This window comes from Callithrix jacchus, chromosome 17 (assembly GCF_049354715.1).
Source record: "Callithrix jacchus isolate 240 chromosome 17, calJac240_pri, whole genome shotgun sequence".
NCBI classification, from domain to species: domain Eukaryota; kingdom Metazoa; phylum Chordata; class Mammalia; order Primates; family Cebidae; genus Callithrix; species Callithrix jacchus.
Genome location: NC_133518.1, coordinates 71,675,040 through 71,695,268, shown reverse-complemented (window position 1 = coordinate 71,695,268; position 20,229 = coordinate 71,675,040). Strand labels below are relative to the sequence as shown.

At 35.1% G+C, this 20,229-nt stretch overlaps 1 protein-coding gene across 50 annotated transcripts in view; it reads left to right on the top strand.

The window, feature by feature from the left end:
- Positions 1-20,229, top strand: part of CLASP2 (cytoplasmic linker associated protein 2) — a 246,743-nt gene that overhangs the window by 149,136 nt on the left and 77,378 nt on the right. For 15 of the 50 annotated variants that reach the window (XM_035278616.3, XM_054247299.2, XM_035278615.3 and 12 more), the window contains 4 exons: positions 1,185-1,292; positions 7,359-7,465; positions 10,482-10,726; positions 13,067-13,130. In XM_035278616.3, the coding sequence (XP_035134507.1) occupies positions 1,185-1,292; positions 7,359-7,465; positions 10,482-10,726; positions 13,067-13,130 (524 nt within the window). Of the gene's footprint in view, positions 1-1,184; positions 1,293-6,359; positions 6,423-7,358; positions 7,466-9,154; positions 9,179-10,481; positions 10,727-13,066; positions 13,131-20,229 lie in introns of all 50 variants that reach the window. The other 35 variants (XM_035278600.3, XM_054247294.2, XM_035278599.3 and 32 more) reach the window with 3 other exon arrangements.

The window sequence follows — 20,229 nt, the reverse complement described above, 5'->3', positions numbered from 1 at the left end:
TCTCAGAATGTCTTTATTCAGTAGATGGCACAGATTTCTTTTAAGCCTACAGACTTTGAATTACTGTTCCGAGCACTTCTCATTTATGCTGAGCCTGGTATTTGGCCAATAAGCCTCTGAAGTTTTTATCTAATTCACTTCTTTTGGTTTTCCAGACATTATTTTAAATTTCTCTACTTTACCTTTAGTCAGTCTTCACCCTGTTTATTTTCTTTCTTTCTTTCTTTCTTTCTTTCTTTCTTTCTTTCTTTCTTTCTTTCTTTCTTTCTTTTCTTTCTTTCTTTCTTTCTTTCTTTCTTTCTTTCTTTCTCTCTTTTTCTCTTTCTCTCTCTCTTTCTTTCTTCTTTCTTTCTTTCTTTCTTTGTGGGTTTTTCATTTGTGAGGAGGCAAGAAAAAGAATGGGAATTGAAAGCATTGGCTTCTTTTTTCCTCTTTTGTTTCTGTTTGTTTTAGAGACAGGGTCTCACTCTGTTACCCAGTCTGGAGTGCAGTGAATGCTCATAGTTTGCTGTGGTCTTGACCTCCTGGACTCAAGCAATTCTCCTACCTCATCTTCCTAAGTAGCTAGGACTTCAGGCATGTGCCAGTAGGCACGTGCCACCATGCCCAGCTAGTTTTTGTATTTTTTTATAGTGAGACGGTCTCACTATGTTGCCCAGACTGATCTTGATTTCCTGGCCTCAAGCAGTCCTCCCTTCTCACCCACCCAAGTTGCTGGAATTAGAGGAATGAGCCACTGCACCTGGCGTTTCTTCCTCTTTATCTTGAACTAAGAACTTAAGAACGGGTATTTTACTTTAGATTAATATTTGATAAGTATACAGTTTTCTATTAAAAATAAGATTTTAACCTAAGATACCAAAAGTGATAGAAGCCTCTATAGTTCAGTGAACAAAGAGAAAAATTGAGTTTTACACTACTGTACATACAGTATGTTAAATCTTTTTATTTGCAGACTTTTTAGTTTAGTAAAATACTATTTGCATTTCTAATTTCATACAGGCTAGAGGACCATATTTAAGAATTTAACTGTATTCCTGGTAATGCTTCAGCAAAAGTAATTTTTTTCTCAACCTTACAAAAAATTAAGTTACGGATCAGTTTTTAAGAAAGAAAAAAAAATTTTTAAGATGCAAACTCTGTTTTGTTTTCTCCCTTACTATGCTGCTGTGGCTTCACACCAGCCCGAAGCAGTCGTATTCCTCGACCAAGTGTGAGTCAAGGATGCAGCCGGGAAGCTAGTCGGGAGAGCAGCAGGGACACAAGTCCTGTTCGCTCTTTTCAGCCCCTCGGTATGTATTTGGGCAGGTGTTGTGTGCATTGCTTATCCCTTATTGTCACTATCTGATAACTTCAGCTTACCTGAGATTTAGCTCTCTTTGTCAACAGATCTTTCTCCCTACCCCTTTTCTGTCATTTTGAGGAAAGGAAATTATATGTTTGGGAAATTCCTTTGACTTGATTTACATGTCTGAAATGAATACGTTAGTCATTGTCTTAACAGATTACCTTCATAATCAAGTAATGTCACACAGATTTAAACTTCAGAATATTGAAGTCTAGATTTTTCTTAACAAATAAACCTGCAAATTTAAAGATATTTAAATATATAATCTCGAGTGAAATGTGGACTTGTTTGCTAAATACTTTTGTCTTTTTCATTGGAAATGTTAACATTTCAGCTTAGATCATTTAACTTAGGTTACTAAAAAGAATGCCACAAAATAATATACGAACTACTTATTAATGGGAGGGATTAACATTTTTATAGTATTTTATAGTTTAATAGTCATTTCCTATGAGCTAATGCTTTTGTCATATCACTGCTGTAAAACTTGTTCCAATTATATTGTATTGTAGCTGATAGTAATACCATATTTACTTCAATTACAAAATCTTAAATGATTTTTTAAAACTTCAGTATTATAAGGATAACTGGAGAAGTACAGTTTTGTATGTACCTTGAGAATCCTTAGAATTTCTGCATGGTCCTTCAGCATTTTAACCAGTACTTTGTTTATATGCACAAGCCTGTAACCATTTCATATTTTTTGCTTTAACACAATACAGTTTACTGTAACACTTAGAAGGTTGCTCTTCAGACTCTGGAATACTCAGGGAGAACGTAGTTCTACTTGTCCATTGGAATTCCTATTTCCTCAGATATATATAGTAGTACAGAATTTCTTTTTCTTTTTTTTTCTTTTTTCTTTTTTTGAGATGGAGTCTTGCTCTGTTGCCCAGCCTGGAGTGCAGTGGCACAATCTCAGCTCATTGCAGCCTCTGCCTCCCAGGGTCAAGGGATTCTCCTGCCTCGGCCTCCCAAGTAGCTGGGATTATAGGCATCCTCCACCATGCCTAGCTAATTTTTTTTATTTTTAGTAGAGACAGGGTTTCACCATGTTGGACCAGGCTGATCTTGAACTCCTGACCTCAGGTGATCCACCTGCCTCGGTCTCCCAAAGTGCCAGGATTACAGGCGTGAGCCATCGCACCCGGCCAAGAATTTCTAGTGGTTAATTTCTCGTTCTCTGGACCATTTGGCTCAAATAAACTAGACTTTCCTATACTGACTTAGAAAACCCCATTAAAGCTAGAGCCACAGGAATATGCTCAACCCTTATTTATGTTCCAGCCCCAGTTGCCAGAGAGTTTCCCTCTTTCTTTTCCCTCTGTGGGGAGGTGCCAGAGTAAAAAGAACTGTTCCGTATCACTAAGGCTGTGTGACAGGTACTTTTGTCAGAGATATTTTTAGGTCATGTGCAATAGTTTGTCTGTAGAATATCTGCATATGTGTGTGAGCACCCATGTATACATGGTGCATCCTCATGGTTACACATTTAAAGAAATCCTACATGTGTATAAAATAATTATGCCACTTTTAGGAGCTGAGGGAATTGGAGTGGGTGTGTGGTGGTTTAAGAATGTATGTTGTAGGCAGGATGCGGTGGCTCACGCCTGTAATCACAGCACTTTGGGAGGCTGAGGTAGATGGATCACCTGAGGTCAGGAGTTTGAGACCAGCATCACCAACGTGGAGAAATCCTGTCACTACTAAAAATATAAAATGAGCCTGGCCTGGTGGTGCATGCCTGTAATCCCAGCTACTCAGGAACCTGAGGCAGGAGAATCACTTGAACCCAAGAGGCGGAGGTTGCAGTGAGCCGAGATGGCGCCATTGCATTCCAGCCTGACCAACAAGAGTGAAACTTGGTCTCAAAAAAAAAAAAAGTATGTTGTCGGATCACATGGCCTGGGTTCATTCCCCAGCTATATGACCTTTCTATGCCTGAGTTTCCTTATCTGTAAAACAAGGAATTGTTTTGGAGACTCATAAATGAAAAATACCACTGCTGCCATGACCACTCTGCCTCTTCCTGCTGAAGCTCTAATCACCTACTCTAGAAACCATTAAATTACACTTCAGTGGCAAGGATCTCAGATTTCTTAATTTATGTAATGTTGCATTTGTATAATGTTGATATTGCAGGTTATTCAAAAACATACCAAGAAGAAACCAACATGTGTTTCTGTACTTTGTAAACCTGTACAGTAGTTAGAGATTAGAGGGAATTCATAATATACTACTAATTACTCTAAAAGTAAACATTGTTTAATATGCTAGTTCTTAAAAAAATATTTTATCTAGTCATTAATATTCTAGATTCATCTCAAAGCTTCCATTTGACAATTTAAAATTACATAAATTTTATTATTAAAGGAAAGAGTTTTCCTGATTCTCATGGAAGTTCCTGTTTGCACTGAAGATGACTGTTGTCATCTGTGCAGGCTACTGCAAAATACCATTGATTATGTACTTTGAAATGACAGAAATGTATTCCTCATGGTTTGGGAGACTAGGAAGTCTAAGATTAAAGAAGCAGCAAATTTGGTGTCTGGTGAGGACCTATTCCTTTGTTCATAGATGATGACTTCTTGTTGTGTTCTTTAAATGCTAGAAGGAGCTAGCTAGCTTTCTCGGGTCTTTTAGTCATAGGTTTAGTATAATTAGGTTTTTGATAGCCTTTTTATTTACGTATGGGTACTGCATAGCAAAGGCAGCAGATTAGCCCTGTTTATTTTGCAGGGATGAAAGGTAGCATTCCCAGAGATTAAGTTGTTCTTGCTACTCCCATTCTCTGCTACGTTTGCCTACATTCTTCTTTTTTTTTTTTTTCTGATGGGGTTTCACCATGTTGGTCAGGCTGGTCTCGAACTCCCGACCTCAGGTGATCTACCCGTCTCGACCTCCCAAAGTGCTGGGATTACAAGTGTGAGCCACCACACCTGGCCTTAATTTTGTTTTTTTTTTGTGTGTGTGACGGAGTTTCGCTCTTGTTACCCAGGCCCCAGGTTCAAGTGATTCTCCTCCCTCAATCTCCTGAATGGCTGAGATTACATTCAAAAATTAGCCACTGTGCCTGGCTAATTTTTGTGTTATTAGTAGAGACAGAGCTTCACTATCTTGGCCAGGCTGGTCTCGAACTCCTGACCTCATGATCTACCCACCGCAGCCTCCAAAAGTGCTGGGATTACAGACATGAGCCACCGCACCTGGCCTGCGTACATTCTTTGGTCTTTTCTGTTACTTGTTTCTTTGGTGGAATCTTATTGTTGCTTATGCCTGGCTATTGTTATTCAGCAGATGAATCACATAGTTTATTACGTATTTATTTGTATCACAAGTTTAGTGTGAGGACCCTAAAGCATCAGAAATAAATCATAGCTGAGCAAAGCTTAGCTTCTCTGGAACTTGCATCTTTAGTTTCTATTTATTTCTGGAACCAAGATTTCTTTAAAGGCTTACTTTATTTCAAACACAGTGATGCCTCTTACCTGTTATTGTCATTCACAGATAACTATTGATTCCATAAAGTGTTTAAATGATTTTTGTCCACTAGACATTTCTAAACTTGTTCAACTCCTCCTCATAATTTTAGAAATTATTTCTGTTAGGTAAAATTAAAACTAACGATGTATTTTAGTTTATATTACTAATTAGACCAGTCACCTTTCAGGGCTAACTAAACATTTTGTGCAGTATTGTCTTGGCTTAATCTTTCTTTCTTTCATGCTTTTTGATAATTTTCCTGTTTATTAAGGCTGTCCTGTAACAAACAAAGGAGTGACTCATGTTAAAAGTATTTTAACTGCTCTAATATATCTGAGGAAGAATAACTTTTTAAATTAAAGTAATATATTTTATTAAATATTAAAATACATTTTTTGCCTATTCATTTCTGTATATAAGAGAAAAGTTGACTTTATGGTATTATGCAAAATATGCTAAATTTAGATTTTAGAGCAATATGTCACAAATTTCTACATTTTGGTTAAATTAATATTTTTATATTAAAATGTGCCTTGATATTTCAATAATCTACTGAATGCAGAATTTATATTCTGTGAACCATTATGGAAAATGTTAATGTTAACAAAACGAGGTGTATTAAGTTTTGAACAATGTTAAGGCGGTACATCTACTGTTTAAGGGCAGAGGAATTGAAAGAGCACAAGATACTGAAGTGTATCACTTACTAGTGTGGCTGTAATCAAATTAATTAATCCCTCTATAGGCTTTAGCTTCCCCAACTGTCTTATTTTGTTCAGGCTACTGTAACAAAATAACAAAGATTGTGTACTTTTAAATGACAGAAATTTATTCGTCATGGTTTGGGAGACTAGGAAGTCTAATGTCAAAGAACCAGCAAATTTGGTGTCTCTCAGATGAGGACCCATTCCTTTGCTCACAGATGATGGCTTCTCATTGTGTTCTCATATGTTACTAGGAGCTAGCTAGCTTTCTGGGGTCTCTTTTATAAGGACACTAATCCCAGTTATGAGGGCAAATTGCCTCTTAAAGGCCTCACCTATGACCTAATATCATCACCTCGAGGATTAAAATTTCTATATGTGAATGAAGGGAGTGTTGGGGAGGGTCAGTCAGTTAGACCTTAGCGCTATCTGTAAAATTGAATACTAATTTACTACCTCATTGGATGTCAGAATTAAAGGAGATAAGATTTTATTAGTTACTAGTTACCATAGTGGTTTTTTTTTTAAACTATAATGTTTGTTTTTTTTTTTTGTTTCATGCTTGTACTTTCAACATTTCCTTCCATTTGAATACTTCTTTTGTCTCCTGTAGGCCTGTCTGTCCACTTAGGTGTAAGATGTGTTTTTGTGTCAGGAATGATGGTGCAATGCTAATGTTCCATTGCCCTATTTGGCAATACTCTGATCATTAACTATAAAGAATAACACCAGTGTTAACTAACTCTCCTTGCCTGACAGTAGTGCTGCCACTATTCCTTGTTTCTGTGGTAATAGATGAGGTTTGTATGGTCCTGTTATTCCAGCCTCCAGACACCATTCCAGATCAACTGGTGCCCTCTACGCCCCCGATGTGTATGGGGCCTCAGGTGAAGGATGAGTACATTTTCACTATCATCTGGCATTCATCTCAGATTTCATCCTTTTCAGTTTCCATTAAATAATATTCATGTTTTAAAATTGATTTGTTTTTATTGTTTAAATTTAATTTGTTGGAGGATAAACCTTTTTTTTTTTTTCTTTTCTCCCAAGTAACATTTTCCCCATTAGCAACTGTATTGAGCATTTTTCTCACTGGTATATGGACATTTTTATTTATAACCTGTTATGTCATTTTTAAATATAGAATTGTTTTATGTTCTCATCTTTGTATATATGTTAAAAAAAAAAAAAAACCAAAATGGTGGATGAAGTGTTTTAATTGTAAATGATGGTATAGAAAGCAGTTGAGGGGGATAGAATTCATCTCTGGTTTGTCTCTGTATACCTCAGAATATCGGGCACATAGTAGACACTTAACAGCTATCAAATGGAGTTCTCTTAGTTGTAGAATAAAACTAACTTATCTTGAAGTAGAGGAGATCATAATTAGAGCTTATTTTCCTTGTAAATTCCTAGTGTGGCTTCACTGATCTCCCTAACCACTATTGGTTGAGGACTGATCTTTGTTCCTGGTTACTCTGTGGTTCAGCCATGTGGATGAGATTTGCCTGAACTGATAGAACTGGATTACAGGGCTATAGACTTGCAAGCCCTTAATCTGCAAGCCGTGTTTTCTTCTACCTTGTGGTCATAAATAAATAACGACTGTTCTTTATTTTTCACACATTGTCATTAATTTTAATTGCCCTTACCCTTTTATTTTGCCAAAAACTAAATGTGCCCAGAAAATACAATATTGCTTTTAAAATGCTTTGCCCCATTGGTTTTTTTTCCTTCCCCCATAAGGGTCTTAAAGCTTCCCAACCTGACCCTATTATATTTATGACTCCTTCAAAGCTATTTTCCTTCTTTTGATTAATTAGGTCCAGGTTATGGGATCAGCCAATCGAGTCGACTGTCGTCTTCTGTTAGTGCCATGCGAGTCTTGAACACAGGTTCTGATGTGGAGGAGGCGGTAGCAGATGCCTTGGTACTCTTCTCCATTTTCTTATCATTACAAATGTCCAATTATGAAACTATTGAATGAGTAAGCCAGTCCACCCATGTGGGAAAGGGGATGGGGAAAAGTCAGTGATTAAATCTAAATGATAAAATGTGGGCAGTGTATAAAGCAGAACAATATAATTAATTCTTGATCTTTATTAATCAGAATTTTATACCAGGGCCAGTATTACTGATGAGTTGTCAGAAGTATAAATATAGGTGTCTTTAATATGATAATGTGCTTTATACACTATAGTATATTTAAGGTAAGGGTAGATAAATTAGTATATAAATATATAAACTTAAAAGCATGTAATTTTAAGGCTAGCTGAAGCATTGGTGTTTAGGGATTATTTTAGTTTGGGGTGGGATTTTGTTTAGTCTTTTAATTGTGTTTTTTGAACTAAAAGTACAACCTCAAGGCAAATTATGATTAAGACATAATGATATCTTACAGTTAGATACAATTCATGATTCTTTATGTCTGACTCATTAAACAGTGAGATTTAAAAACATTCTATAGATCTGTGATAGCTTGTCAGGATTGCTATACATATATCAGTGTTGTTTTTCTCACTTAAAATTATGTAAAAAGTAGCATTTTAAAAAATGTATGTAATTGGCTTTGGCTAATTTCCCACGTCAATTCAGTATCACTTCCTCTTTCCAGTTATGATATTAATCCTATGTTTGAGAAACATTTACTCAGTTTCTTGCCTAGAACTTATAAAAGGCCTCATCTTTGTTTTGAAATTAAAAAAAAAGAATATATGCTTTTTAAAACTGAAAAATCCCATCTTAACTAGTTTTGATATAGTACAGTGTTTGCCACAGATTTGAAAAAGCAAGTTTTTAAGAATATTTGTTGGTAATAGCTATAATTTATTGACTATCACATGTGTAGTTCTGCTTTAACCATTTCATTGTGCCAAATTTTTCCCATTACCTCAACACTGGATTATTTTTTATAAATTAATATAATTGAGTAGGGACTTTATTCTCCTTAGCATGGGATATATTGATTGAATCTTGTTCTCATGATATTAAATTAATCAGATGTTTTAGATTTACTATTCCTCATCCCTGTATCTCAAATCATGTTTTCTGGGTCTTTTTAATTAGATAATTTACCAGTTAAATTCTGCTTACATAAATGTTATAAATTGATTGGGTTATTCTTGAACTATTACTTAGAACACTGAGATGGTGTGTTTAAACTATATGAGGAATGTTTAACTATCAAGGCTAAAGTTTGACTCCCAATAATCTGATTCTGAATACCTCAATTACTTACAGAGCACGGAAGTTCCAGTTACAACTACTAGTTTTTAGGAAAAAAATTTCCAGCTCGTAAGGCTAATTTGTGCTGGAGAAAATTATAGAAATAAATTTAACGTTGGAAGTGACAAAAGGATCCAACTAGGAAGAACATTTAGGTTTCTTTGAGAAAACCAGTTATGGGAATATTTTTGTAGCATCAATATTTCTCTTTGAACTAAAGAATATTGACAGGATTAAAGATACAGCCTGCTAATAAGCAGTTCTTTGTACCTATGTGTTTAAAAAACGTAATGTTTCTGATCATAGGCATTGTTAATGCCTACTTCACTGTGCTGTTTAGCAAAATGTTCTTCATTATTTTCAATTTTTCTCTTTAAAAATTTACTGCTCTCAGCTCTTAGGAGACATACGGACTAAGGTATAGACATTGCTATTTTCTGACATCTTATGATACCATAACTTTTTTTTTCTTTCATCAATTTAACAAATGATGGTCTTCTATTAAAAATTAAAGTAGAAATAATAAACTCCTTAGACATCTATTTTTCTATAAATATGGTTATCAAGAAAGAGAGACTGCTTGAATAATGTCCTCTGGAGGTGCTGGTTCTTTCAGCTTGACTACTTCATCCAAATGAAATGAGGTCACTCAGACTGACACCTGTAACAAAAGTGATCCTAGAGCCCAATACAGGAAACATTACCATTCAAAATTAAGTTGGCGTCTCCAAATCAATATGAGGGTTTTGGTGATGGAAACATCTCTTAACACTATATTGAATTAACTTTAAATAATTTTTTTTAGATTTTAGATTTTGGAGAACTTATTGCCACCTGAAACTATTGTGTTTAATCTGTTTTATAGATCTCTTCACCACTAATCAGCCAACATTCAAGTGTCAGATAATATAAAGATTTGTTTCCAACTCCTTTAAGGAACTATTAAATAAATTATTTATTCTCTCTCATTTCACTTGAAATATGCAAGGTATAACTGCTAGTTACATATATTGAACAAATAAGAGATGTAAAGAAATCAAAGGAATCTGAGTATGATTTCTTATATTTATTGAAGTAAACAATATAGATACATTGAGAAAAGCATGGAGGGCTCTCAAGGAGTTTGCCTCCTTAAAATAGTAGCAGACGAAGTCGTTTTTCATCATTCTTTGTATTTTATTTCTCTAGGAGACGTGAGGGCTGGGTATAAGGGAAGGAATAGTGGCAAGAAGTGGTAGTGGAGGTAAAAGGAAAATATAGAAAAGGTAGAAAGAAAAAAAATGGAACTTTGTACATGGAAAATGTTTTTCTGATCCATTATTATACTTTCTTTAAAAAGATGTAATACTTTCTTTTTACCAACTCGGATTTCTAGTGTAGTTTCTATTCATTTACATTCTAGTAGTTCTTGGTTTTCCATGAAAGGCGGAAAGGAAAAACCCACATTTTTTAGCACTTTCCACTTTACATATCTGAACTTCCATATAATCTTATTCTGCTTCTACCACTTGCCATAGTTAAAGAGTACGTCACCTTCTACTAACTTCTAAAACTTGTTTTCTGAAGAAAAACTAAATACTGACATTTTGTTATTACAATGATTAGGAGCATGCTTTGCACTGATTTTAAGACAAAAATCAGTCCTTTCATGGTCAGTAGAAATTGTGAAATACCAGTATATTCTTTTGGCTATTGCTAATGAGATTCTTTATGTATAACAGAAAAAACCAGCTCGAAGAAGATATGAATCATATGGAATGCATTCCGATGATGATGCCAACAGCGATGCATCTAGCGCTTGTTCAGAACGCTCCTATAGTTCTCGAAATGGTAGTATTCCTACATATATGAGGCAGACGGAAGATGTGGCAGAAGTCCTCAACAGATGTGCTAGTTCCAATTGGTCAGAAAGGAAGGAAGGTCTCCTAGGTCTGCAGAACTTACTGAAAAATCAGAGAACACTAAGGTAAGATGTGTTGTCTTAAAATGATTTTACTATCAGATTAGCATTTTCTGATTTTACTTTGTTTCTATAACACTTTAGAGATACTGGTATAGAAACAGACTTGTCCTGAATTCTTATGGTTGCATCCAAGTGTCTTTCCAAAGGTTCAGTCTCTTAGGACCATCTACACTTTCATTTACATAGAAAAAAACAATGTATTTGTTCTATTTAACAGAACATTTTAAAAGGAAACTTTTTATTCACACATGGAAATTAAGTTTAAAATGTTACTTATTTTTTTACTTAATAATTTAATTAAAATTATTAAGATAATTTAAAATGTTATTTAATATTAAGTAACATTTTAAATTATCTTAATAATTTTAATTAAATTATTTTTAAAATTATTTTAATAATTACTTTTATTAAAATAAGTAACATTTTAAATTTAATTTCCATGTGTGAATAAATAGCAATACAACTGACTGGTTTATTAAAATTTATTCCTGGTAAGTTTTTCAGTGAGAGGAAGAATGTTTTTGTTTATTTGGAAATGAAGATATATTCTTAGTGTGCATGTAATATGTGAATTTTAGTGTAATACAAAGTTGAATTGGAATGAATTTCTCTAAGAACAGATACTTGTTAATATTTTGGATTTGGGATTTTGTTTTCTTTATTAGTGGCATTAGCTTTCTTCCCCCTACTTTCTTCATTATCCTTGTCTGTGTAATGTTTTAAACCTTTATAGTTGACCCTTTGAGAAGCTAGCTTCAGATATTTCATAGGTCTGAGCACAGTGGAATGTACAAGGTTACTTCCTGACTTGATACCTGTGAAATGAGAATTTGATGTACTTAATTGCTGTGTATTTATTTTAGAAAGTATTAGAACTATATACTTTAAAATAAATATTTCTGTATTACCTAAATATATTTTCAAGTGTGCATATCACACTTCATGAATCACTGCGATCCATATCATAATATTGTTCCCAGCCCGTCAAGATTAAGCTAATATTAGATTTCGTGTATCATTTTAAATGGCAAAGGAGTAGGCATAGTTTAGAATGCTTTAGCCTGTAAGTAGCAACATTTAAGAAAACGTCTTAACATTTAAAAGGATAAAATCCACGTACTGAGGATGCCATATGTAAAATTTCCCGTCATACTCTGTTAATGAAGGATAATTGTATTTCTCTTCATAACTTTTAACCTTTAAGATAGTGTGGGTTACAGCAGAACAATTTTGATATTTGGTAACTTTGTATTTAGCCCTGACTAGTAAATCCCACAAATTTCTGAATTTTTAGGGCTGATTTTCTTTTAACGATTTCATTGTTGTTGTTGTTGTTGTTGTTGTTGTTAACTGTTTTTTAAGAGATGAGATCTCTTTGTCACTCAGGATGGAGTGCAGTGGCACAATCATAGTTCACTGCTGCCTTGAATTCCTGAGCTCAAAAAATCCTCCCACTTCAGCCTCCCAAGTAGCTGGGACTACAGGCGCACACCACCACACCCAGCTGATTTGTTTTTTTTTTTTTTGAGATGGAGTCTTACCCTGTTGCCCAAGCTGGTGCACAGTGGGACAATCACAACTCACTGCAACCTCTGCCTCCTGGGTTCAAGCAGTTGCCTCAGCCTCCTGAGTAGCTGGGATTATAGGCGTGGACTACCATGCCCAGCTAATTTTTTTTTTTTTTGAGAAGGAGTCTCGCTCTGTCTCCAGGCTGAAGTGCAGTGGTGCAATCTTGGCTTACTGCAACGTCCCCCTCCCAGAGTGATTCTCCTGCCTCAGCCTCCCAAGTAGCTGGGACTAAGGCGCACACCACCATGCCCAGCTAATTTTTGTAGAGACAGGGTTTCACTATGTTGACCGGGATGGTCTCAATCTCCTGACCTTGTGATTTGCCTGCCTTGGCCTCCGAAAGTGCTGGGATTACTGGCGTGAGCCACCATGCCCAGCATTTTTTATGTTTTTAGTAGAGACAGGGTTTCACCGTGTTAGCCAGGCTGATCTTGAACTCCCGACCTCCAGTGATGCACCCACCTTGACCTTCCAAATGCTGGGATTTCAGGCATGAGCCACAATGCTTGGCCGTTCCCAGCTGATTAAAAAAAAAAAAAAAAAAAAAATTTATAGAGACAGGGTCTAGCCATCTTGCCCAGGCTGGTCTCGAACTCCTGGGCTCAAGCGATCTCACCTTAGCCACCCAGAATGCTAGGATTGTAGGCATGAGCCACTGTGCCCAACCTAACCTTTTTTTTTTTTTTTTAAAGAAACTGAATTATATGTAAAATTACTTTTATATGACTTCTTGCTATAGCAAGATATTAATTAACTGCTGTATTATTTTGGCAGTCGAGTTGAACTGAAAAGATTATGTGAAATTTTCACAAGAATGTTTGCTGATCCCCATGGCAAGGTATGTTTTAGTATTTAAGATTACCTATTTCTATAGGGTGTCATTTGTCTATCGTCAAAGCAGAAAACTGTAAGCCATTTTTATTTTATTGTCCCAAAATGGCAGTAATATTTTCAAACATAATTAAAATTAAGTGTTTGGTATCATACATAATTTAGAAATTAATATTTGGTAACCATTTGAGCTTCTCCAATGATAGATGGTCTAATACTGAAAATTAAAGAGGATACAGTTTCAACTTTTATAATTCAGTCAAGATGTGTATTTTGTGTTTCTGTGAATGTTTTAGTGTTTGTAAAAGACATAATTGGGGTAAATTGAAAAAGTTTCTAACATTTTATTCTGTTTTCTTCTGTGATTAATTACAGCATTAATGTAAATATATTCCTATTTTGAAATAATAACTTTTTAGAAAAGAATTGTCATTAGTTAACACAAAGGCACAAAATGTGGTTCTAGCCATAGTTTGGTAGTAATACGGGACATTTCATACATTGAAATAGTCCATAAAAGTTTTCAGAACTTTGTTCATTTTTTAATGTTGATTAAAACATATTAAGTACTTGTATGTAATCTGCATGTGTACTGTGAAATTTTGGTTTACCTTGATGCATAGTACTGTTATAAAACTGTGGTCACATATTCCATTTCCAGCAATGTGTTTGACAATGGTAAAATCTTCCCTTAGGATGCCAAATGTCTACAGGAAGCTTTCTAACTCAGTGAGAGGGAAATGTGGCAAGGAAATGATAAGAAAACTATCAATGAATTTCACTTTACTGTTTCTTTTTATTGTCTTCACTTTATTGTTGAACATCTCATTTCCTCCCCATTTTTTTCTATTTTTAGTATTTTCACTACTTACAACACTCCTTAAAGATACTGAAATCCTACTTCATATATAAACTAAAATGCAGCTAAAGATTTAAATCCAGTAGGGGGATATACTTAATTATTTAAATAAATTGCTTATATGTTATAACAATGTTTTCAAATACTATTCTATCAGAAGTTATATTTATTTGAGGATTTAACATCCCATTAAAGGACAGAGAAGAAAACACATTTGGTAATCAGTTTACTAAAATCTTTTAAAGTTTGTAACTTAAAATTGCACATATAGATAACTAAACCATTCTATATTGATATTGCTATCACTGATTACAGCTGTAAGTCTTGCTTTAACATAAAAATTTCTATAAATCCTTAACAAATTAACTTTTGATATTTTTAGTTGGCAATATAAGCCAAAGGACAAGAAAGTTATTTGGGTGAACTTGTTTTATTAAACATTTAAATTAATAATCTATTTAACTTTGAAAAATAAAGTTATTAAGCATCTTCAATAATTCCTGCTACTAGAAGATATAAGACCAAAACTAGATTATTTCTTGAAGTCAGTTTTTTACTTTTTGTTAAGGCAATAATGCAGCTTGGTTGGCTACCATGATATATAGTAATAAAGAGAAACATTTTTTTTTAAAGATCAAATAGGAAGAGCTGAGTTTAACATTGGTATGGGAACTTAACCGAACACAAATGTTTAACCTCTCTTAGTAGTTGTGGAGAACCAGCTGCTATTTTCCCTAGGATTTCTCTTCTTAGGGCTTTATAGCAACATAAAATTCTTATTAACCATCTGGTTTGTTTGTTTGGTTTTGGTTTTTCTTTTTTAGTCAGTTCTGCAAAGACAAATGTAATGGGAAGATTTTCATGTTTTTGTTTGGCTATTGATTGTCCATCAGCGGCTCTGTCAATAATGTAATTCATTAAGACTAGACTAGACATGTCACCATCCTGTGTTGAGTTAAAAATGTTAGAGTTTTTGCATTGTATTCTGATATTTTAAAAATAGCAGCTGTGCCCCTCTCTTTTTAAAATGTATTTTTAGACCAGCAGTTCCATCTTCAGAAGCAACTTTTTTTTTAATATCTTCTTTCTGAATGCAACTTTGTTCTATATCAGAGTCAGCCACTATTTTCTATAAATAATGTGGCTTTGCAGACCATAATAGTCACAGTCCCAGCTACTCAGTTATGCCATTATAGCACGAAGGCACCCATAACAGGCAATAAGTAAACAAATGTGTGTGCTGGGTTGCAGTAAAACTTTATGAACATTAAAATGTGAGGGGTGTGTGTGTGTGTTTGTTTGTGTTTGTGTCTATCTATGTCTATACCCTTTTTTTTTTTTTTTTTTGGACACAGGGTCTCTCTCTGTCACCCAGGCTGAGTGATGGAATGGCATGATCTTGGCTTACTGCAACTTCCACCTTCTGGGTTCAAGCAATTCTCATTCCTCAGCCTCCTAAGTAGCTGGATTACAGTCATGTGCCACCACACTCTGCTAATTTTTTGTATTTTTAGTAGAGACAGGTTCTCACCATGTTGGCCAAGCTGGTCTTGAACTCCTGGCCTCAAGTGATCTGTTCATCTTGGCCCCCCAAAGTGCTGTGATAACAGTCATGAGCCACCGTGCCTGGCCATGTGTTTATATAATTTTCGTGTGTCACTGAATAGCCTTTTGATTGCTTTTAAAGTCATTTTTTAAAGTGTAAGAACTAGAAATAGCTTGCAAATCATAGTTTGTCGTATATGATCGACCCTTTGTTATTGACACTAAAATAGAACCATATGTTCAGGAACTTACACCCTTGGAAGCTGAAATTATTTGATGTCTGTAATTTGATAAATGAAATATTTTTACTTCATATACCCATATAGAAGTAAGTAATTAACCCACAACATATCAAAGACAATAATTTAGACCATAAATCAGCAAATGTATAATGTAAAGCGTTTTTATATTTTTATAAGTGAAGCAGTACAACAAATGTTGTACTGTACAATGGTAGGCTTTGTTTGGACATTATCTTGAGGACACTATCTTGACCAGTCACTGAGGGTTTTAAACTGGTAGAGAAGATGTACCTTTTGGAAGGATTACTTAAGCAACGTGAGGGAGAATTTAAAATAACAAGTATGGATAGTGGAGCTAGATTGCTTGGGTTCAGATTCTACCTCCAATTTGTTAGCGATATGTGCCTTAATTATTATTAGTCTGTAAAACAATTAATAGTAGTATCTACCTCATAAGATTGCAATGAAGAGTAAATGAGTTAATATATGTAAACCCTTAGAACATACCAAGTATCATATAAGTTTTGAAAAATCAAATAAGTTTTTTAAATTAAGGAGTTTGAGGCAAATTTTTGTTTTGACTGCTCTGGACCCATTTTTTCCCCCTCAAATACAAGCAGCATCAGTTGCCAAAAGCTATCCCATATATTTCTGGCATTTGACTCTGGAAAGAACTACCTTCACTGTGGTGCATGCTTTGAATTGGCATGTTAATGGTGTTTGTAACACTACCTCTTGAATCATACTCTGGAGACTTGGACAGCTAGGATAGGAATTCAATCTGTGGCTACTAAAATGAGGCACAGTTGACTCTCCTGGAAAGCATTCTAGACAGCTCACCTGTCTGCAGTCTTTGGATTAGGAGACCATAACACACATCTTACCTAGGGAAAATAAAAAGTATAGTATAATTACTTTTACTTCCAAACAATAGTTATTGTTTCAAGCCTTCACAGAAATATTTTAAGTGTGAAAGTGTTGCTTCTGAGTGGATGAAAAGAAGAGAAAAGAAAAGAAAAAAAGTTCTAGATACTATGCTTTGGAATGAAATGTTGGCCCTGTTCAGAAGTGGGAGTGTGTGTCTATTATTCTTCGATTTTTATCAGATGTTTGGCCTCAAAGGTTGGTAGGGTCTGGAAAAGAAGAGTTTTTGTCTTTAGTTTTCTTAATTTTGCTGGCAAGGAGGTGCAACAGAAACAAAATCATGTTCTTCTCCCATACAATTCATTTAAGTCTTGTTTTAAAAACTATTTTAAGTTTATCATAAAACTTTGAAAAACATTTGTCACTTTTATTTTCTAAGTGTTTTTCTTCCATACAGGAACTTTGCATTGATGGCGACTAATTTGTGTGTTTTTCTTTTTTTTCTTTTTTTCTTTTTGCATGCTGTCCCCTGTGTTGGAACTCTCAATAGAGAGTAAGTTGGTTCAATATTTGTTGGAAAGCTAACTTTACTGCATGACTGTGAAATTAACCCTTTTTCTCTATTTTCTCTCCCAAAGAGTTCATGCAGTGTTGGAACCTTTGCAATCCACGAAATGCTATTTGCAGTTATGCAAACTATCATTCTGTTTGGAGATGTGCTTTTTAATCTACTAATTAATCTAATTTGATTATGTTCTTCTGTTCTATATTTGATGACTGGCACACCTAAGATATAAGGGAGTTTAAGAAAAGTCTGCCTCAATTGTAATGGTTCAAATATGTAATCTTTTTCCAACAAATTATATTCATGAGATATGTGGGGTAATAAAATGATTCTGTTGAAAATTACTTCCATTGAATTATTTTAAAATGATTCCGAAGTTTCACAATTAAAAAAAAATTTAGCCCCCATCTTCCCAGAAATGACATTTTATTAATGTCATGCCATTAAAGCAAACAGAGTAGATTATAGAGTGGTAATTCCCATCTTTGTCTTCCAAAAGAAAATGTGTATCACTAGTGTTATATTAGCATAGCCACTTTCTACTTCGTTCTTTAATCATAGATAAGGAAATGGGAGCATATTAACATCTGACAAGAGCCCTTTTTTGTAGGGTAATCAAGTAAGAATTTTTGTATATAATTTTCAATAAATTTTGGATGTGGATGATGAATGAAGATAGATATGTACATATGTATGTATATGTAAGTACAGTTGACCCTTGAACAATGAGGAGGTTAGGGAGGGACACAGACTCCTGTGCAACCGGAAACCTGTATATAATTTTTAACTCCCCAGAACATAACTACTAATAGCCTAGTGTTGACCAGAAACCTTGCCAATAACATAAACAGTCAATTAACATGTATTTTTTATTATATGTATTATATACTATATTCTTAGAGAAAATAAAGTGTTATTAGCCAAGTGTGGTTGCTCACAATCTGTAATCCCAGCACTTTGGGAGCTGAGATGGGTGAACACCTGAGGTCAGGAGTTCAAGACCAGCCTGGCCAACATGGTGAAACCTCATCTTTACTAAAAATACAAAAAAATTAGTTGGGCGTGGTGGCTCCAGCCTGTAATTCCAGCTACACAGAAGGCTCTGAGGCAGGAGAATCACTTAACCTGGGAGGCAGAGGTTGCAGTGAGTTGAGATTGCACCAGTGTGCTCCAGCCTGGGTGATAGAGTGAGACTCCATCTCAGAAAGAAAATAAAATGTTACTAAAATCATAAGGAAGAAAAAATATATTTGCTTACTAATTATTAGGGGGAATGGATCACCATAGAGATCTTCATTATTGTCATCTTCACCTTCAGTAGGCTAAGAAGGAAGAGGAGGGATTGGTCTTGCTGTCTCAGGGGTGGCAGAGGTGGAAGAAAATCCACGTATAAATGAACCCACACAGTTTAGAAGCATGTAGTTAAAGGGACAGCTCTGTGTGTGTGTGTGTGTGTGTGTGTGTGTGTGTGCGCGCGCGCTTATGATCATTCAGTAAGTACCATTGATAGGATATAAGCATTTTTGAAAAATAATAGTACAGGCCAGATACATGGCTCATGTCTGTAATCCTGGCACTTTGGGAGACAGGTTGGAGGATTGCTTGAGGCCAGGAGTCCAAGACCAACCTGGGCAACAAAGGTAGACTCCATCTCTACAAAACTAAAAAAAATTAACTGGACATAATGGTGCATGCCTGTGGTTCTACCTACTCAGGAAGCTGAGGTGGGAAGATTGCTTGAGCCCAGAAGTTTGAGGCTGTGATGAGCCATGATTGTGCCACTGCACTACAGACTGGGTGATAGAGCAAAACTTTGTCTTGTCTCAAAAACAGTAACATTAAAAATTAGTTTAAACATTTAAAATTTAATAATATTAAAAAATAGTACAGTTCCTTATGTAGGGTACAGCAAATAACATGTCCACATTTTTATTCAGTTACTCACACTTTATATAACAAAACAAAATTTCCACTTAGGAAACTCAGAGAAATCTTCTTGAAGAAAATGGCATCTCAGATCTTGACAGAAATAAGCTTTGCATCCGTCAGTGTGAGAATAAAGGGCTTGTTGAAAGTAGCTAGCCTGAGTCCAGAAAAAGAAGTGGGAGTTACTAGAAAGTTTATAGGAAATAAAAAAGTTAATGTTGGCTGGGATAAGGGGAAGGTCTTTCCTTGTGTTGAAGAAAAAGGGTTGGCTACCAATTAGAGGATAAATTTCACTTGACTTTATTAATCAACTTTTTATTGGGTTCTCAGCCTTTGATACCTTTTAAGCTTGGTCTAGTTCTAATTGGTGCACACAAGACTATAAAAATATAGTCTTTATTTTCAAATGGTATGTGTTGGAAATGGGAAGATAACATAAATACAGAAAAGCTAAATAGCACCATAAATAGCTAGTCCCTCTGTGAGTTCTAAGCCAGGAAGATCGGTGGCCCTGACTTGCAGTCCAAGAAGCTTCTTGACCAGGACTTGAGTGGTAAATTCTATAGGGAGTCACATACAGTGCGTAAATGAATGGAGTGGGGATGTGTTAGAAAATCAGGGTGAGTGTATGAGATGTGTTCAAGGATAAGGAGTTTATGTTGACAGATAACCCAAGATCAGTTTAGAGTTAGAAATTTGTCTAAATATTTTAGACATTATAGACAGTGCAGGGACATTAAATGACTTTATTTCCATCCAGAGTGATATCACAGTCTGATGGTGACAAAGAAACATGAGTTGACAAACCACAGCCTGCAGACCACATCTTCCCTGCTGCCTATTTTTTGAATAAAGTTATATTGGCACACAGCTGTGCTTATTTGTTTATGTGGTGTCTATGGCTGTGCTAAATAGCAAAGTTGAGTAGTTGCAATAGGGACCACATGGCTTGCAAAGCCCTAGAATATTTACTATCTGGCCCATTACAGAAATGGTTTACTGACCCCTGGTATACAGGAAATATAAAACTAACGTCAGGCTACTACAGAAATCCAGACATGAGGTCAGAAAGACTCGGTGCTTTCCGTAATGGTATGGTAAACAG